Source organism: Grus americana, chromosome 6 (genome assembly GCF_028858705.1).
Source record: "Grus americana isolate bGruAme1 chromosome 6, bGruAme1.mat, whole genome shotgun sequence".
Classification (NCBI taxonomy): domain Eukaryota; kingdom Metazoa; phylum Chordata; class Aves; order Gruiformes; family Gruidae; genus Grus; species Grus americana.
This window is the reverse complement of record NC_072857.1, coordinates 11,753,173-11,768,539: the sequence shown is the minus strand read 5'-3', so window position 1 is coordinate 11,768,539 and position 15,367 is coordinate 11,753,173. Positions and strand designations below refer to the sequence as shown.

General features: G+C 40.7%; 1 protein-coding gene across 6 annotated transcripts in view; it reads left to right on the top strand.

Annotated features, from left to right (window-relative positions):
- Window positions 1-15,367, top strand: part of KALRN (kalirin RhoGEF kinase) — a 518,343-nt gene that overhangs the window by 296,210 nt on the left and 206,766 nt on the right. For all 6 annotated transcript variants that reach the window (XM_054830972.1, XM_054830978.1, XM_054830973.1 and 3 more), the window contains exon 11: window positions 6,630-6,821. In XM_054830972.1, coding sequence (XP_054686947.1) covers window positions 6,630-6,821 — 192 coding nt within the window. The remainder of the gene's footprint in view (window positions 1-6,629; window positions 6,822-15,367) is intronic.

Sequence of the window (15,367 nt, the reverse complement as noted above, 5' to 3'; positions counted from 1 at the left end):
TACTACAGATATAATTCTCCACAAAAGCCCGACTGTGAGATCACTTAACCTAAACAAAAAACTGGAGCTAATTTTAACAAAATGGCTTGAGCAAAGAATCTGATAGCAGTAACTGAACTTCATAATTAAGGATAATGATAGTTTATAACAATTGAGAAGAAATGCAGAATCAGCTCCATACTTATAATTTTGCGAACGTGAATCGTGCTGTAGTTTCTGCGGGGAGGAGTGCTACCCACTGTCTATGTGCAGAACAGGGGTATGAGGCTTCCAGAGTTCTATTTTTAGCCCTTTGCCATTTTTCGTCTCCTCCTGCGATCTCAAGTAAATGGCTAGGAGGCTGACCCAGTTCTCACTGAAGTCAGTAAGATCCTTTTTACTATTTTCAGCGAGAGATGGATCAGGCTTTGAACTTTGTCTCAACATCCCATCTTCACAGCAGGAGTAATAGTACTGCGATTTCATCTTTGGTGTTGAAGAGTCGAGTCACGACTCTAAAGAACATAAAGGAGAGATCACATCACAGAAAGCCTAATAAGTCTCCTAAGCTTCAGCCTGCAGGCATAAGATGGGATTCACATCACTAGTCTTTAGTCAAGAAGATCAGATCTAAGCTAGTTGTCTAAGTTCTCTCTCTAGTCAGTACTTACTGGCCTCTAGAGATGCCATTTCTTCCGTTCCTTTTACCGGGTAAAAACTAGGTGACAAAGCTCTCTGAATCCATATGAGGAACCTTTGCCTGGAACTGCCTTTCCTGGCCCCAGAACTTGATTAACACAGAATAAGGTAAATCAGTGCTGCCTCCTTCCCCTTCAGCATGTCTAAACAGGTACTCAGGAAGTGCAGCGTCCAGGGTATGTCATTTGTGTTTAATGGGATAGTGTGTCTGGTCACCTGCCCCGTTCCCCTACCTCACTTTTCTCTTAATGTCTACAACCGAACATCTTTCCCTGGCTGATTGGCATGGTTCGCAACACATTGGCGATCTTGGAGACAGTTGCCATGAAAACCTCTCAACTATAATAAACAGCTGTAAAATACTGTGCAAAGGGAGATTGTTCTGGAAAAAAATTGCCGAGATTTGGGCCACGAACTCTGCCCTGGACTACCATTAGACATAGCTATTTTCAATGTAATCTGCCAAGAAACATGCAGCAATAAACTAGTTACAAATGTAGTTGCTAGGAGTAGAGGGAAAACTACATGGAACCATTTTCTGAAAATGCACTTGGGTTGAAACTAAAATGCTGCACTACATTGATTGATGCCTTAAAAACGTGGGGAGGGATCAGTGAAAAGCACACAAATAGATATGATTGGTATGTTTCCTTTTTTTTTTTTTTTTCTTTTAATTTAAAAAGGATGTTAAGTTCCTTGAGTGCATCCAGAGGAGCACGACAAAGCTGGTGACAGGGCTGGAAGGCACATCCTGTGAGGAGCAGCCAAGGACTCTGGGCTTGTACAGTTTGGAGAGAAGGAGGCTGAGGGGTGACCCCATTGCTCTCTGCACCTTCCTGAGGAGGGGATGTGGAGAGGGAGGTGCTGAGCTCTTCTCCCTGGGATCCAGTGACAGGACACGTGGGAATGGTTCAAAGCTGCGTGAGGGAGGTTCAGACTGGACCTTAGGAAGCATTTCTTTACCGAGAGGGTGGTCAAACACTGCAACAGGCTTCCTACAGAGGTGGTCGATGCCCCAAGCCTGTCAGTGTTTAAGAGGCATTTGGACAATGCCCTTAACAACACACTTTAACTTTTGGTCAGCCCTGAAGTGGTCAGGCAGGGGGACTAGATGATCGTGGTAGGCCCCTTCAAACTGAATTTGTCTGTTGCATTCTAATTTGTTTCTAAGTGACTAAGATTTTAGACTTCTTTAGCTTGCAATACGTATCATAAATAAGAAAGGCAAAATATTTCTGTTCCACTGCCTCTAACCTTATATTGGTCCGAGAATTAACTGATGCATTATTCAGTGTTTTTTCATTTAATTATCTATTTGTTTTTGATTAGGAAAAAATGCCAAATACTTTCAAACCAGAATTAGGGCCCTTTGGTTGGTTTGTACTGAACATTGCAATGCTATTTTCTGTGTGACAGATGAGGCCAAGCACAAGCTGCCTGCAGCCACTGCTCTCTGATGTTGAGAATCAGTGCAACTCCTACTCTGGGTTAAAAAGATTTGGAGAGAACAGTTGACGAAACACTTCTCTGGCATAAAGATTATGGGCAAAGTAATGTTTATTTCAACTTTAAGGAAATCTCAGGCAGTTTGCTGAAAGAGCTGTGTTTGGATAGTCACTTCCAGTGCAGCAATGGCTTCATACATGTTAACCTGGAGAGACGGTGGAATCTCAGCTGAGATCTGCTACCTGAATCACAGATGGAAATGGATCCTGACATTTTGGTGCTTGTTGGTATGAAATGCAGAGGAAAGCATGACAGATGTAACAGGCAAAAATTTCACATCAGCTTTTTCATCAGCCATTTCTTTCAACTTGCTACAGAATATCAAACTGATAACAGTTAATGAGCCAAAGATATGGGAAACCTGTTAGTACATATTGCCGTGGGATAAGACAACAATCACCTCCAATTCTGAATTGTGGTAGGGATTGTTGTATAGGTTTTGTTAGTCTATTTATTTTTCATAACTGTGTTTCTTTTTTGTTATTTGCAAGAAACAGAAGAGATACGAAAGCCTCCTGGTTCTGTCTAAAATGAATTCCAAAAGCATATATTACAGTCATTCTAAAACCTGAACAATTTCCTTTTCTTGTGATTGCAGATTTCGTGATTGAAATAGGTGATTATGCAAAGATTAGTTTAGGAAGATTATTAAGGGATTTTAGTTGGAAATTGGTTTTGCGCTTGAAACGGTGCAGAAGTATATGTGAAGCCAGTTAGCAGATCAGTAATGGTTTACATATGACAGTTCTCTCAAGATTTAATGCAACATTAGGAGAAAATACCACACATCCCTAAAGTTTTAGAGACCATATCATTTTATAACTCATAGGTTATTTTTTTGTGGAACTTGTGCTATTATTGTTTGACAGGAACTAATTTCTACAGATGTAGAAGAGAGATACTTCATGGGATCTTTCCTCTAGAGGGATTAGCCATTTCTGGTGTCACCTTCCTCAGGATGCCCCAGAAAACCTTCCATGGGTCTGCAGTTTGCAGAAAAGGGGACAGCCATGATTATAGCAAAAATTGTAGTAGCAAAAATTTCTTCCAAAGTTTTGAATCTTGCTTCCAGTTTGGAGATGTACTTCAATCCTGTGCTCCTGGTAGATCCTCCCAGATTGCAGAAGGACTGGGAATCTGAGGTATCCCCTTCTGGCTGGGGGTAGCAGGACAAGGAGGCATTCTATGCTTTTCTTCACCATAAAACTTAATTCTGTCTTGGATTCCCACCTTGCCTGATCCAGGGTTATGTCGCACCAAAAAAAGTACACAGTGCTTCAAACAAATGAAATAAGGGTCTGTACTCTGAAGAGCTTACTAATAGGAGAGCGAGCTCAGGATGAAAATGTATGAAGCAGGCAAGCAGTGCAGCATTATAGTACCAGCTTAGGTACTGGTATATAGCTTTAGTTCCACACTTGTAGAGGAATAGATGTACATGAAAATATTTTATATGCGTAACAACTTCTGATGCATGGTCTAGTGGAAGGTGTCCCAGCCATAGCGGGGGGTTGGAACTAGATGATCTTTAAGGTCCCTTCCAACCCAAACCATTCTATGATTCTATGATTCCATATGATTTATGTACACTTGAAGCAAATGAACGGAACAAAAGTAGAGCAAATAACTAATCTCTAGGTTATTTGGGCTGCGCTGTGTTTATACCTCAGCTGACAGTAGATGACAATCCTTTCATGAATACGTCAAACTCTGAAGTTCAATGAGAGTGTGGATAACTCCCAAATGCGGTTGCTTATCTGAAATGTATCTAAACCTCTTAAATCTGCAACAGTGAGATGGAAATCTCTCAACACCAGACCTTACTTCTAGAATGACAGGGATAAAGCCATTAATGTTTTTCCTGTCATAAACTGCACCTGTTTAAAACCCAGACACTTAGCTGGGAACTCAGTGGACAAAGATAGAAAAAGAGGTGAACAAAAATTTCACCATAGTTAAAATGTGCTGTGTTCAGGCTTCTTGTGCATGACACATTTAAGCATCACTGTATGCTGACAGTGCCTGGCACAGCCCAGGGGAAACACAGCATGTGCCTCCTTCCACATCTAGCCAGCTTCCTTGCAGAAAATCCCCTTTCCCTTTGGAGAACCTCGTGCACTACAAAGGGACTTCTGCAGGACCTTTACTGTCTGTGCAGTGTGGCCAGAGGCTCTGTTGAGGCCAATCTGCATTCTTTTTTTCCCCCAAAGTCTAGGGCTCAGCCTACACCCTCTTCACCATGCAGTGTATTTATACCTGATCATCGTATTGGTGAACTCACCTCATCTAGATGTAGTTAGGTATGTCACATGTTGGAGTGGTTAAACATGTCATGGTTTTCAGCAGAGATGAACATAAGCGTGTTAGGGACAAATGCAGCAAAGCTGTATTCATACTGTATTGCAGCAAAGGTGTCTGTGTTTCAAATCTGTGCTATAAGCAGAGAGCGAATGCATTTAAAAGTGTACTAAATATTATAAATAAAAGCAGGGGACAGCCTTCTCCCCGGGGAGCTGGACTGGTGTTTGAGCTGTTGTAGTGGTAATGTGTGAAAAACCCTAGAGTGGAGTAGACTGAAAAATAGTGCTGGCTTTGGCAAATACTGTTGGAAGAGGATCATTCAGAAAGGATGCTGTTAAGTGAAACTGGACCCTAATTCAGATCATATTGAATGGAACATTTTTTACAAATTCTCAGCTAAAGAGGTTTCCAAAAAATGATTATTAAAACATAACATTTTGCCACTGTTAACAACCTAACCATTATAGCAGTGGCCTGACAGTGAGGGAATAAAAATTTACTATTGGTAACAAAACTGTCTAGAATACGTTTTTCACAGTCCAAAAGGAGAAATGCAAATACTGTATATTTATAGTCAGCCCTCAGAAACTGGGAAAATGAACAGTGAATGAGCTGTTTTCTTTCTGCTTTTTATAACTGGAAATATTTTCCCCCATTAAACACTTGGAGGCCAGTGTTCCATCTTCGTATTAAATATTTTCTCCAGCAACAAATATTGACTGCAGCAGGATACTATCTAAGTAAGAACAACATGACTTGATTCATGGCTTTTATGTTTGACAGTGTTCCTTTAGTGCTCAGAAGGACATGTGTGTCCACAGTGTTCAAAGGTAATTTGTGTATATGTATAAAGTTAATGCTTTTTTAAACTGAGAAGGATTCTCAGTAGGGTTTTGAAAAGGAAAGTCTTACAACTCTGCTTCTATTGATGGGGAGGTTAAAATTCCCAGTGGGAGCAGTCTTAGACCAAGGCTGAGCATTTCTGAAGATCTCACTTGATACTGGAAATACCCTTAAGCTGATATCTTTGTCTCTCCTTATTTTTGTTAAGTGACACAGAGCTGTTGGCCTCAACTTGAGTGAAGAAAGCTTTTCTATGACAGCAAGGGTTGGCTATGTTTAGTTAGCTAAACATAGCTGGCTAAACCATAGCTCCATGGCTATGGAGGAGATGACTGCACTCCCTTTCCATTTCTGCCGTTATTTATGAGGGTCTCTGGTATATTAGTTCAGTGGTGTTTTCCAGAAATGTGGAAGAGGGAGAGAAAGGATGGGCAGGTAGTTTGAAAGCTGAGATAAATTTGATGGAATTCACCTCTGTTCCTCCACAGTCTGGCATGTCTTGGGTACATCACTTAGCTTCTGCGTTCTCCAGTTCCCTCTCTGTAAAATAAGGGTAATACAGCTCATATTGCAAAGGCCGTGGCTACGAGAGAAATCTGTTCAGGATGGTGAAGTGTTCAAATTCTTATGCAGTGGAGGGCAGGTACATACCTCAGACAGACTGGAAATGATACCCCTCCAAAGCAATCTGAGCATTAAATATTGGCAGCTGTAAGCTGATCACATGGACTTACTCTGTTCAGAAATACGATGCAGAACAGTAGATGAGAGGAAAAAACGTAGAAGGAACTTGAAGACGCAGCCTTCTCGAGTGATCTCAGAAAAGGCAGTGAAAGGCAAATGTTTCTTGAGGCTGAGACATCTCTGGCTAACATGATTACATGCTGTAATGTGATAGCTGTTGGGAGGCCTTTGCAACAAGCTTGTAGCCGAGTGTCACGTGAGGCACTGTAGGATTCTGAGGTAGTTAGTCCCACTTGCTTCATTACATTATCTTTGAGAAATTCCAGGGGACTTGGAAATAAACAAGTGCACAGTCTTGTTGCTGTGCCTGGCAGGGTTGGGCTGGGGTGGTGTGTTTCAAGTAAGAAAATATTTCATGTGCACTCAGGGATTAGTCTATGTGGCTTTATACGTTCTCCTTTCACAGATGGCAGTGCCAGTAGGAGTTATTACTATTGTTTTAAAACTCTGGTAATCACTTGCTTTCATGCCTTTGAAAGTATAAACAGCCTGCTTCAGAGGTTTACTTGCCACAGTTGTATTACTCATACTCCATTTCTTGCTTTGTTTGCTGATAGAATACGTACACCAATGCAGACAAGCTTTTGGAGGCTGCAGAGCAGTTGGCTCAGACTGGGGAATGTGACCCTGAAGAGATCTATAAAGCAGCCCGACATCTGGAAGTACGGATTCAGGACTTTGTCCGGAGGGTGGAACAGAGGAAACTTCTTTTGGACATGTCAGTCTCCTTCCATACCCACACCAAAGAGGTAAGATGTGCATGAAGGAGTTTTTTCTGTGTGTTGCAGAGTGCTGCAAGAGGCTGACTGAAAAATCAGATGACAGAGAAAAGACATCTTCACCGCGCAGGGCTGATATCCAGTTCCTCTGATGCATATGACTAGCTGTTGTAAAAAGGAAACAATGTGTGAATGAAACGTGAATGATGCAGTGCACTAAAATACAGGGACAACATATCTAATGTACCAAGCGGTGCTTAATTCGCAACTCGAATGTATTGTTATAAAGCAAGAATTCTCTTGTAAGAACATAAGTAGATATTAACATGTTCGGTATAAACATGCTAGCAGTGTGATTCAGAGGGATTCCATCTGAATGTAATGTTAATTAGTGTAGCCATTATTATTGTTACTGGAAATCTTACATTGTTTAATGAGGCAGACTTCACTTTTCAAAATTACGGTTAAAGAGCAAATAGCCACATAGTGATACGGTGAATCAGTGAGGACCTGAATAAATGCTGTTTAGTGTAATTGAAAAATATCCTGAGATAAGGCTGTCTCGGCAGAGATACAGTGGACAGGACATCAAATGGGAGGCCACTGGGGATGTAATTAAAGCATACTTCACATTTTTCTGCAGACCAAAGGCCATTCGGTGATGAGTGACTTTAAAGATAGGGTTTCTGCTGAGAGAGATGGAATTAGTCGGAATGGTTGTTTTCATGCTCTGCAGCATCTGTTCGTAAAGGCACACTTGATCTGAAAGATGCTCTTAGAAGCTGAATGCTTTGCTTGTGTTTGTTGATTTACATGTTACAAACAAGTTGTGTATGGCAGGCTTCAGCGTGTTGAGGAGCCTCCTTAAATAGAAGGTGTGTGCACACATTCATATATATACACATATATATTTGTATATATGGAAGATAGTTGGAGTTACATTGTGTCCACTATAGCTGTTGATACATGAAGATTTTCCTTTTACATCCTGGTTCTGCAATATAGTAAAATATAGTTGCTTTAAGCTTGTGAATAGTACTATTCTTCCCAGAGCAGCTCAAACACTTGCAGCTATGCTTGTTTGCTGTGGGGGAAACTTTAATTGGTTATTTCCTCAGTCAAAATTATTTCATAACAGTTTCCTACTGTGATTAACCTCGGTTCACCTATGCAGGTGGTGAATAGTAACACAAAGATAGGCATGATTCCAGGAAGTTATCAGTATAATATGTTTTCTGATGATTACTGGTACTGTGTAGCCTAATTTGGGTTTGGGAACTAGAGCTTCCCTCTGTGAAGGGTTTTGGATTGCAATGCAATATACTCACTTCTACCCTTCTTCAAGAAGCAGGGGATTTGCCTGCTCCACTCATCTGGTTTTAGTGAGCCCTGGTTTGCTGTATAGAAATGCAAATGTATAAAAATGCACTTTTTTTTTGAAACTATTAAAAAAGCAGTTTTTTGTGACAGCATCAATTATGTTTACTACATATTGAGAGTAAACCTGAAATCTCTGCCTCGTTGACGTTTACCCATGGGACAGATTGGTACTGTGATGCCTTTTTGGAAAGCTCAGTAAGTACTTGCTGTCAGTTTTAGGGAGATCCAGAGTGGACAGACTCTGGGTGCCTGTCTCTCCAGAGGGACAGATGAGAGCGCTGTAGCATAAAACTGGGACATCAGCAAAGTCAGGGTGAACCCAGGAATCCACACTCACCATAACAAATGGGTTGGGTGCAAAGAGGCTGCTGAAGTTATTGCAGTCTCCAGCAGCACCCCAGTGTCAGAGGATGCACAGTAGCTCTGCAAGAGAAAGGAAGTTTTCACTTCCTTACCCTCGTGTTAATTCACTGCTGGGGGGGTCAAACACTCTGGTTTTCTGCAGGTTCACTGAATTTCATTGTGTGTTACTACCTGCCTCCTTCAATGACACCTTTCTGCACTGGTGGGAGTCACACAGCCCAATACCTCATTTATTTTGCCAAAAATAATAAGCGAGGAAATTGCTGCGGTTTCAGTATTTGCCTGCCAGCTGTGGGGATCCCCACAAACAGTGAAGTAACCAAAGACTGCGAGGGGGGCCCTGGTGCAAAGGGCAAAGCATTACAAGAGAGCCTGAGCACGTGTTTGGATCTGTATTTGCCTTTTTATGCTATAAATAGATTGGCTCAAGTAGAAATGACTCATTGCTTGGCCTTGCTTTGGCCCTTCATGTATATTGTAAAATGGCAAGTTAACCAATGTAATTGTCATTCTTCAATATGAATATAAACCAGATAGCTGGATTCCTCAAAAATGAAGAAATACAAATGTCCTTCCTTTGCCACCATACCTATGATAGCTTTATGTCCTTTCTCTGTTTCATACCAGCTGATCTCAGTTGGTTCCTCCCTGGGCTCTGACCATGAAATGTGCTCAGCCCCGGTGAGACCTCCCAGCCTACAGAGCTGGGCTGGACCAAATGCAGATTCTTGCTCTAGTTGCTCACCCACTTGTCCAGGTCAGATCTGCACCATCCATGCTCTTTTTATGAAACTGCTTAAAAATAAATTCACTGTATTTCCTGGGATTTCAGCCCCAAACAACAAAGATAACATTAGATTCCAATTTTAAACTCAGGATTTATCAAGCAAAATTCACTTTGAGTCAGTAGCAGTTTTAGTTGCGTTAAAGAGTTCAGAGTCAGATTTAAATTCTAACAGGTGTCAAGGCAAAAAATCCTTTTGCTGCAGCAGTAAAATACAGGGAGACCTGAGATCCATTGCTGCTGTTTTACCAGGAGACATTCCAGTTACAGTGCTGACACATGCCTCCCTGATTATCCTCGCCCCTCCTACCTGCCATGCTGTGCCTGATGCTGGACTGTACTTTGCCCATCCAAACCCATCACCTGGGAGTGTCTTGGGGTGAGGAGAAAGTACTTTGGTTGGCATGTTAACGTGTTTAACATGTGATGTATTTTTTATTATTCTAGAAGGCATTATTAGTTACTTAATAATAACCGTCATTATTCATTTCACCCTTTGTAGTTCTTAAAACCACTTCTTAAACTGTTAACAACTGTTTCTCTTATGTCCTTGGAAAAGAATAAACAGTTCCCTTCATGTTTTCTTGGAAATAATGCAGCAAACTATGGCCTGGATGTATTTTTCATCTAAGTTTCCCAAATTTGCATTATTTCTTGATATATTAATCTACTGAGACAGAACTGTTGAAAGAGACAATTAAGTAGAAAGTATTGGTCTTACTGACATGTTTTTTATGAAAATATTCTAAATATCTTCCTGCAACTAACATGTCGCTTCTGACAGTCATCCTAGCACAGATGAATTGCATTTCTGATGTGATAATTCCCAGGTGTGAATGAGTGCATTGATTGTGAACTCACTGCTTCACCTGTACTCTGCCCATCTCTTCATCTCCACCTGTGACTATTCAGATTCCCAGCACCTGAGAAACTTTAACAGCTCCCATTTTTAAAAGTGATCTTGTCAAAGAAATGTTTCCTTTTGTAATCTGCCTTGCTAGAATTTCTTCAGGAGAATATATAGTGTTGAATTAGGGAGTTATTTAAATCCAGATATCCCATGAGCAATGAAAGTTAAGAGTGGCTTTTTTATACTACAGTAGACTTGAATCACTGCTCATTTCATGTGAAAGCATTTTAAGAGGATTCCTTCTGCTAAATCCTGACTTATACAGTTGAAGGAATATGGAAAAGACTGTCAATTAAGCATAATAATAATTTTGATTTTTTTTTTTAAGTGGCCTTACTTAAGAATACATGCAATAGGCTGAACTGATGGCGTTCTGGTATGGTAAAACATTTTAGAGGTATAAATGTAGAGCAGTCCCCTAAGTGATTGTTAGTGTCATAACTCATTTGTAATGTAGTTGTCCTATTTCCATGCCTATAAAAGAGATATTGTGTGTTCCACTGTCTTAAAGTATTCATTATGCTCTCTTAGTTTATAGTCAATATTTTCATACCCTTTTAGGCCAAGGCATTCCTGACGGTGTGAGCGGAAACCTGGTACCTTGGGAATCAAACCCAATTATCTGTAGGGTAGGGTAAAGTTATAAATTATTATCAGCAGGATAAATGCATTCAACAGACTTGTACCCAAATAATTTCTCTCAGGATTGAGTGTGATTGAATTCAGGTTCTTACTTCAGATCTGAATCAATTATTGGCAGGATTGTCAGATCTTGCAGTTTTATCACAAATCTCATGATAGTTGATATTTTACTGTGAGCTCTTAGCTGCTAGGATCAAGTGATGATACAGGATTCTTGGCTGTCATTTCATTTTATTTAAAAGAGAATAGTTTTTGAGCCTCCTGGAGAAGAGGTTGCAGATGTGATAAAATCGCACCCTGAAGACTCAAAAACCTCAAGGCAAATAATAAAAACATCTTGCAATTCATTGTCTGAATCTTAATATTTTACATTGGTCTCACAGTTTTATACTTATGGTTCTAAAGTGTACTTTACAATTCCAAATATAAAAATGTGGACTACTGTCACTGTTTCTGTATCATTAAAAACTTTTTAAATCCTCTTGGATAATTAAATGATGACTTAGCATCTTGTAAATCTCTTTACTTTCCAAAAAGATTTTCTTCTCTCTTTAGCAGTCATAGTTGTGTTTTGCCTGGCTTAAAGTGGCAGGAAATACCGCTGCCAGCAGTTTCTGATACAGCTTCAGTGCTGGGGGTTTAACAACAGTATAGAAAGGCCTGGGAATTACTTTTGTCAAGTAAGTGTTGAGATGAAGCTACACATAGATAGCTGTGCGTGATATCTACATGCAAATAAATTCTTGGCTTCCTCGGTGGGATTGTAAGCTTTTAGGATTAATGTAGGTATTTAAGAGCAAATATATGTACCTCAGTGTATTCTCTATATAGCTGAAGTAAAGGTTTGTTGTGTTACTTGTATTGGCTGATAATTTAAGAACAAGAAGGAACTTCACTGAATTTAGATCCATTTACAGTATATGGGTCTTACCTGAACTACAAAGCAGTTCTGCAATTGCTTCATGGCTCTTCAGGGCATGAAAAACATGTTTTACCACCTCTAGGTTTCTCATACCTCACTGGGTTTCAGATTACCACCTTTGTGTTGCCTTGAGTCCTGCAAGACAGCAGCAAAAAGCAGGAGAGGCAGTAGTGTGGTTTCAGGCCATATATGCCCTGCACTTTGTTGGCCGTGGGTAGGTCAGAAGAGCAGTAGGACGAGGTGCTCACTGCTTGCAGTTCCATGTGGAGCCTGCCAGGTCTACCTGGCCTACAGAATGGGGGAATGAGTACACTCAGGAAATATTTAATGTTGAGAAAAAATAACTACCAAACTCTTAACAGGTTCTTACTGAACATGTGCAAACTGGAACTTAGCAGAGGTCTTCAGAGAGACCAAATTTGGGCAAATATTCACAGGGATGACATAATGTATACTCTTGACATCAAGGCTAAACCCTGCAAAATTTCAAACCGTTGCTTAAAAGCGTGGAGGGTCTGGAGCATCTCATGTGAGCAGAAATAAGACTCCTTTCCTAACACAGGCAAAGTAAGTCCTTTTTCCCCTTCCTCTTATTCTGGACCTTTTACCTCAAAATTCATCAAGTTCAGCCCTATGCAGATACCTGGTATGGAAAGTTTCACTCTGAACAGCTGGTCTGATGAGGCTGTGAAAAACTGAGAGCTAAGTTCTGGACCATTGTCAGGCAGCTTCCTATATATACCTGAATTGTGTTTAGCAGGTCACCTTGGTCACCCCATAGATATCAATGGGGTTACTCAAGTGAGTAATGGGAGTGGGTTTACCCTGTCAGTTAGGAACAGTCACAGTGTTTTATTGCAGGCACTGCTAACTTAATTTTACTTGATAACCAAGGCCTGTGAAATTATATTCTCTCTGCTTTGGTTGAATACCATGATTAGGAGATTATTTCGGTCTAGGTCACTAATTTTGACAGGTCTTGGCCCTCATGTTGTGGCAGAGTTGCTGGGAAGCAGGGAGCAGATGGCTCATGGGGCCAAGGTCTGCTGCTCTTGACTCTCATCAGAAGAGTTGACAGAATGAATCAAACTTAATCATGAAGCAAAAAAGACAGTGGTTCTGGGATATATTGCACGATCCAGTCATTCATTGTGAATTGACCCAGGATTCAAAGTTAATGTTACCAAACTTAATAATTTGTTGTTTGACTTTTACTGTTAATATTGACATTTCAGAGCGATGGCCCATTAGATAATAGAGACTTGTGATGAAGGGGATAATCAGTTTAGCCATTCCAGTTGCTGGCAACTTCTAGAAGTCCTGAAAAGGTCTTGGTCTCTGAAGATGTCTACCACAAAGTATTTGTCTTACACACTTGTACATTTCTCCTGTCCTGGACAGTGCTTTTGTTCCTTTTCTCATCTTATGGCCAGATTTAAAAAACAACAAAAGCATAAAACACTAAAATGACCCAAACTGTCTCTCTGCACATAAAATATTCACTGACTGGCCATTTCACATCCCAGTGCTTTTCAGGGTTAAAATGAAGCACCACGTGCCTTGTTCAAAAGCTAGAAATTTTATTCCTTCAATGGGATAAAATGAACAGGTGAGATATATACAAATATCCGCCCCTTCTCTCACTGCAGGGCTGTGAAACATCAAACCTTAAATTTATGCCTCTTACAGGTATGAATGTTGTTTTTGCTGGGAGCTGAGTCAGTGTAGTTTGATGGGGGGAATATTATAAGCAGAGTAATCTCAAGACAAGGGGGTGAAAAAACCAAATGCTTTTATAAGGGATTAAGTAAATGCTGATTTAAAAAAAAAAAAAAAAGTGCTCAGTTCATAAACATTCTGATATTCCCATGAGAGGTGGATTTGCAGGCAGAGTGCAGAGGACGTGGGAGAAGTGAACTGCCAGAGCTGCACACACAGGTAACGTGTGTGCGGTCCTTTGCCTGGATGGCAGATTCCTTGGAGAGCACAGATACGTTGCCAGCTTACTGTTATCGTTCTGATAATTGGGGCTGTAGAGAGGGCTCTACTGGTATGACAAGCGTTATTTTTGTGTGAGCTATGTAAAAGTTCACTCTGGGTTATCAGCAATCAATTACCATGAAGCAGCAAAATAAAAGCAAATCCCTTTTCGACTCCAGAGCATAGACTGTGGCTTTGACCAAAATGCAAACGTTCACCAGTCATTCATGCTGGTGGTTTCTTTGCAGAGTTAAAGCTTGTCTGTAAAGCTACCAAAGATCTGGAACTGAGGAACCAGGAAAGCTAGGGTGGTGTGGGGTGCCCCTCTTTCCTGTCAATTTGTTGTCTAGAAGCAAGGTTTTTTCGTGAAGGATTAAGAAGCTGGAAATGGAGAGAGCTGTGGTATCCTGGCAGCACATCCTGCTTTTGAGCAGGGGAGTTTGAAGCACGGCCAGACTGCTAGTGAATAAAATTCTGCCATCTGTGATGGTAAAAAATTGTGAGATGGACTCAAGGTAAGAAGAATTAAATGTTTGTAAATGCAGCCATATAGACCAAATCTCAGGAAGCCAAACCTGCAGCAGAGCAAGGGCAGGTGCATGGAAAAGTACTTTCCATCATTCTGCCATATGCTAGCCAAAGGATTCCTGTAGACCACATTTAACTTCACACTTGGCTATCTGCATTTTTCAGGCCATTCACCAGCATTTTGATGGACTGGCTTCACTCAAATATCGTCACTGGCTTTTGAGAGCCCTTGCGTGTGTTTTGTGTGTTATGGAGATGGGTCTCCAGCCTGTATGCCTTGCACTCCAAATAACAGTGGTTCATGCTGCAGCTAGAAGGGTGTTTTATGAGCACCTTTAAATAGGATGTGCCAACTTTCATAAAGTACCTTTTTATTAGTCATATTACAGGCCATTTTCCTGATTTCCTGAAGCTGAGGAAGTTGAGCTTCTCCCAGTTCCAGTGTGTGGGCTTGCAGCTTTCATTGCCCTATACAAAGGCAACAGAGTGGGCAGCCAGTGCCTGTGATAATTTGTGTACTGAGTAAATCTTCAGCAAAGCCATAGAGGGACACTCCTGTAATTCACTCAGCACTCAGAAGACGCATTCTGTTGCGCCTTAAGCATGACACTGGAGTCTACGTAACTAGTTTAAAATGGTTAGTTGATGGATCCAATAAGACTGTTTGGTTAGAGAAAGGTCACACAGTTTGTTTAGTCCTTAGCAAGTTTCAGAATGATTCAGAGTTGTCACAAGTGATTTATTTCTGAGATTCCTAGGGTGTAGTGCACAAAGTTGCACAAAAGCCTCAAAGCAGCAGATCAGGGTAAGACTGCAAGCGATATGGCCAGTCGCTGGAAAAAGCACAGAGGGAAGAGGTGGTGCAACTCCCATTTGAGAAGTAATGAAACATTTAGAAACAGTGAACAATTTAGAGGAAAATGTAATGGTACCTGCATTTATTTAAGTAAATTGCTGAATTTGTAGTGTATATTTTACAGCCAAGGAAAACTCCTCCTGCACCAAATTGTACTGTATTACACTGGTGTAAATCTGAGTAAATCTTTTGATGAAGAAAGAACTTCTCC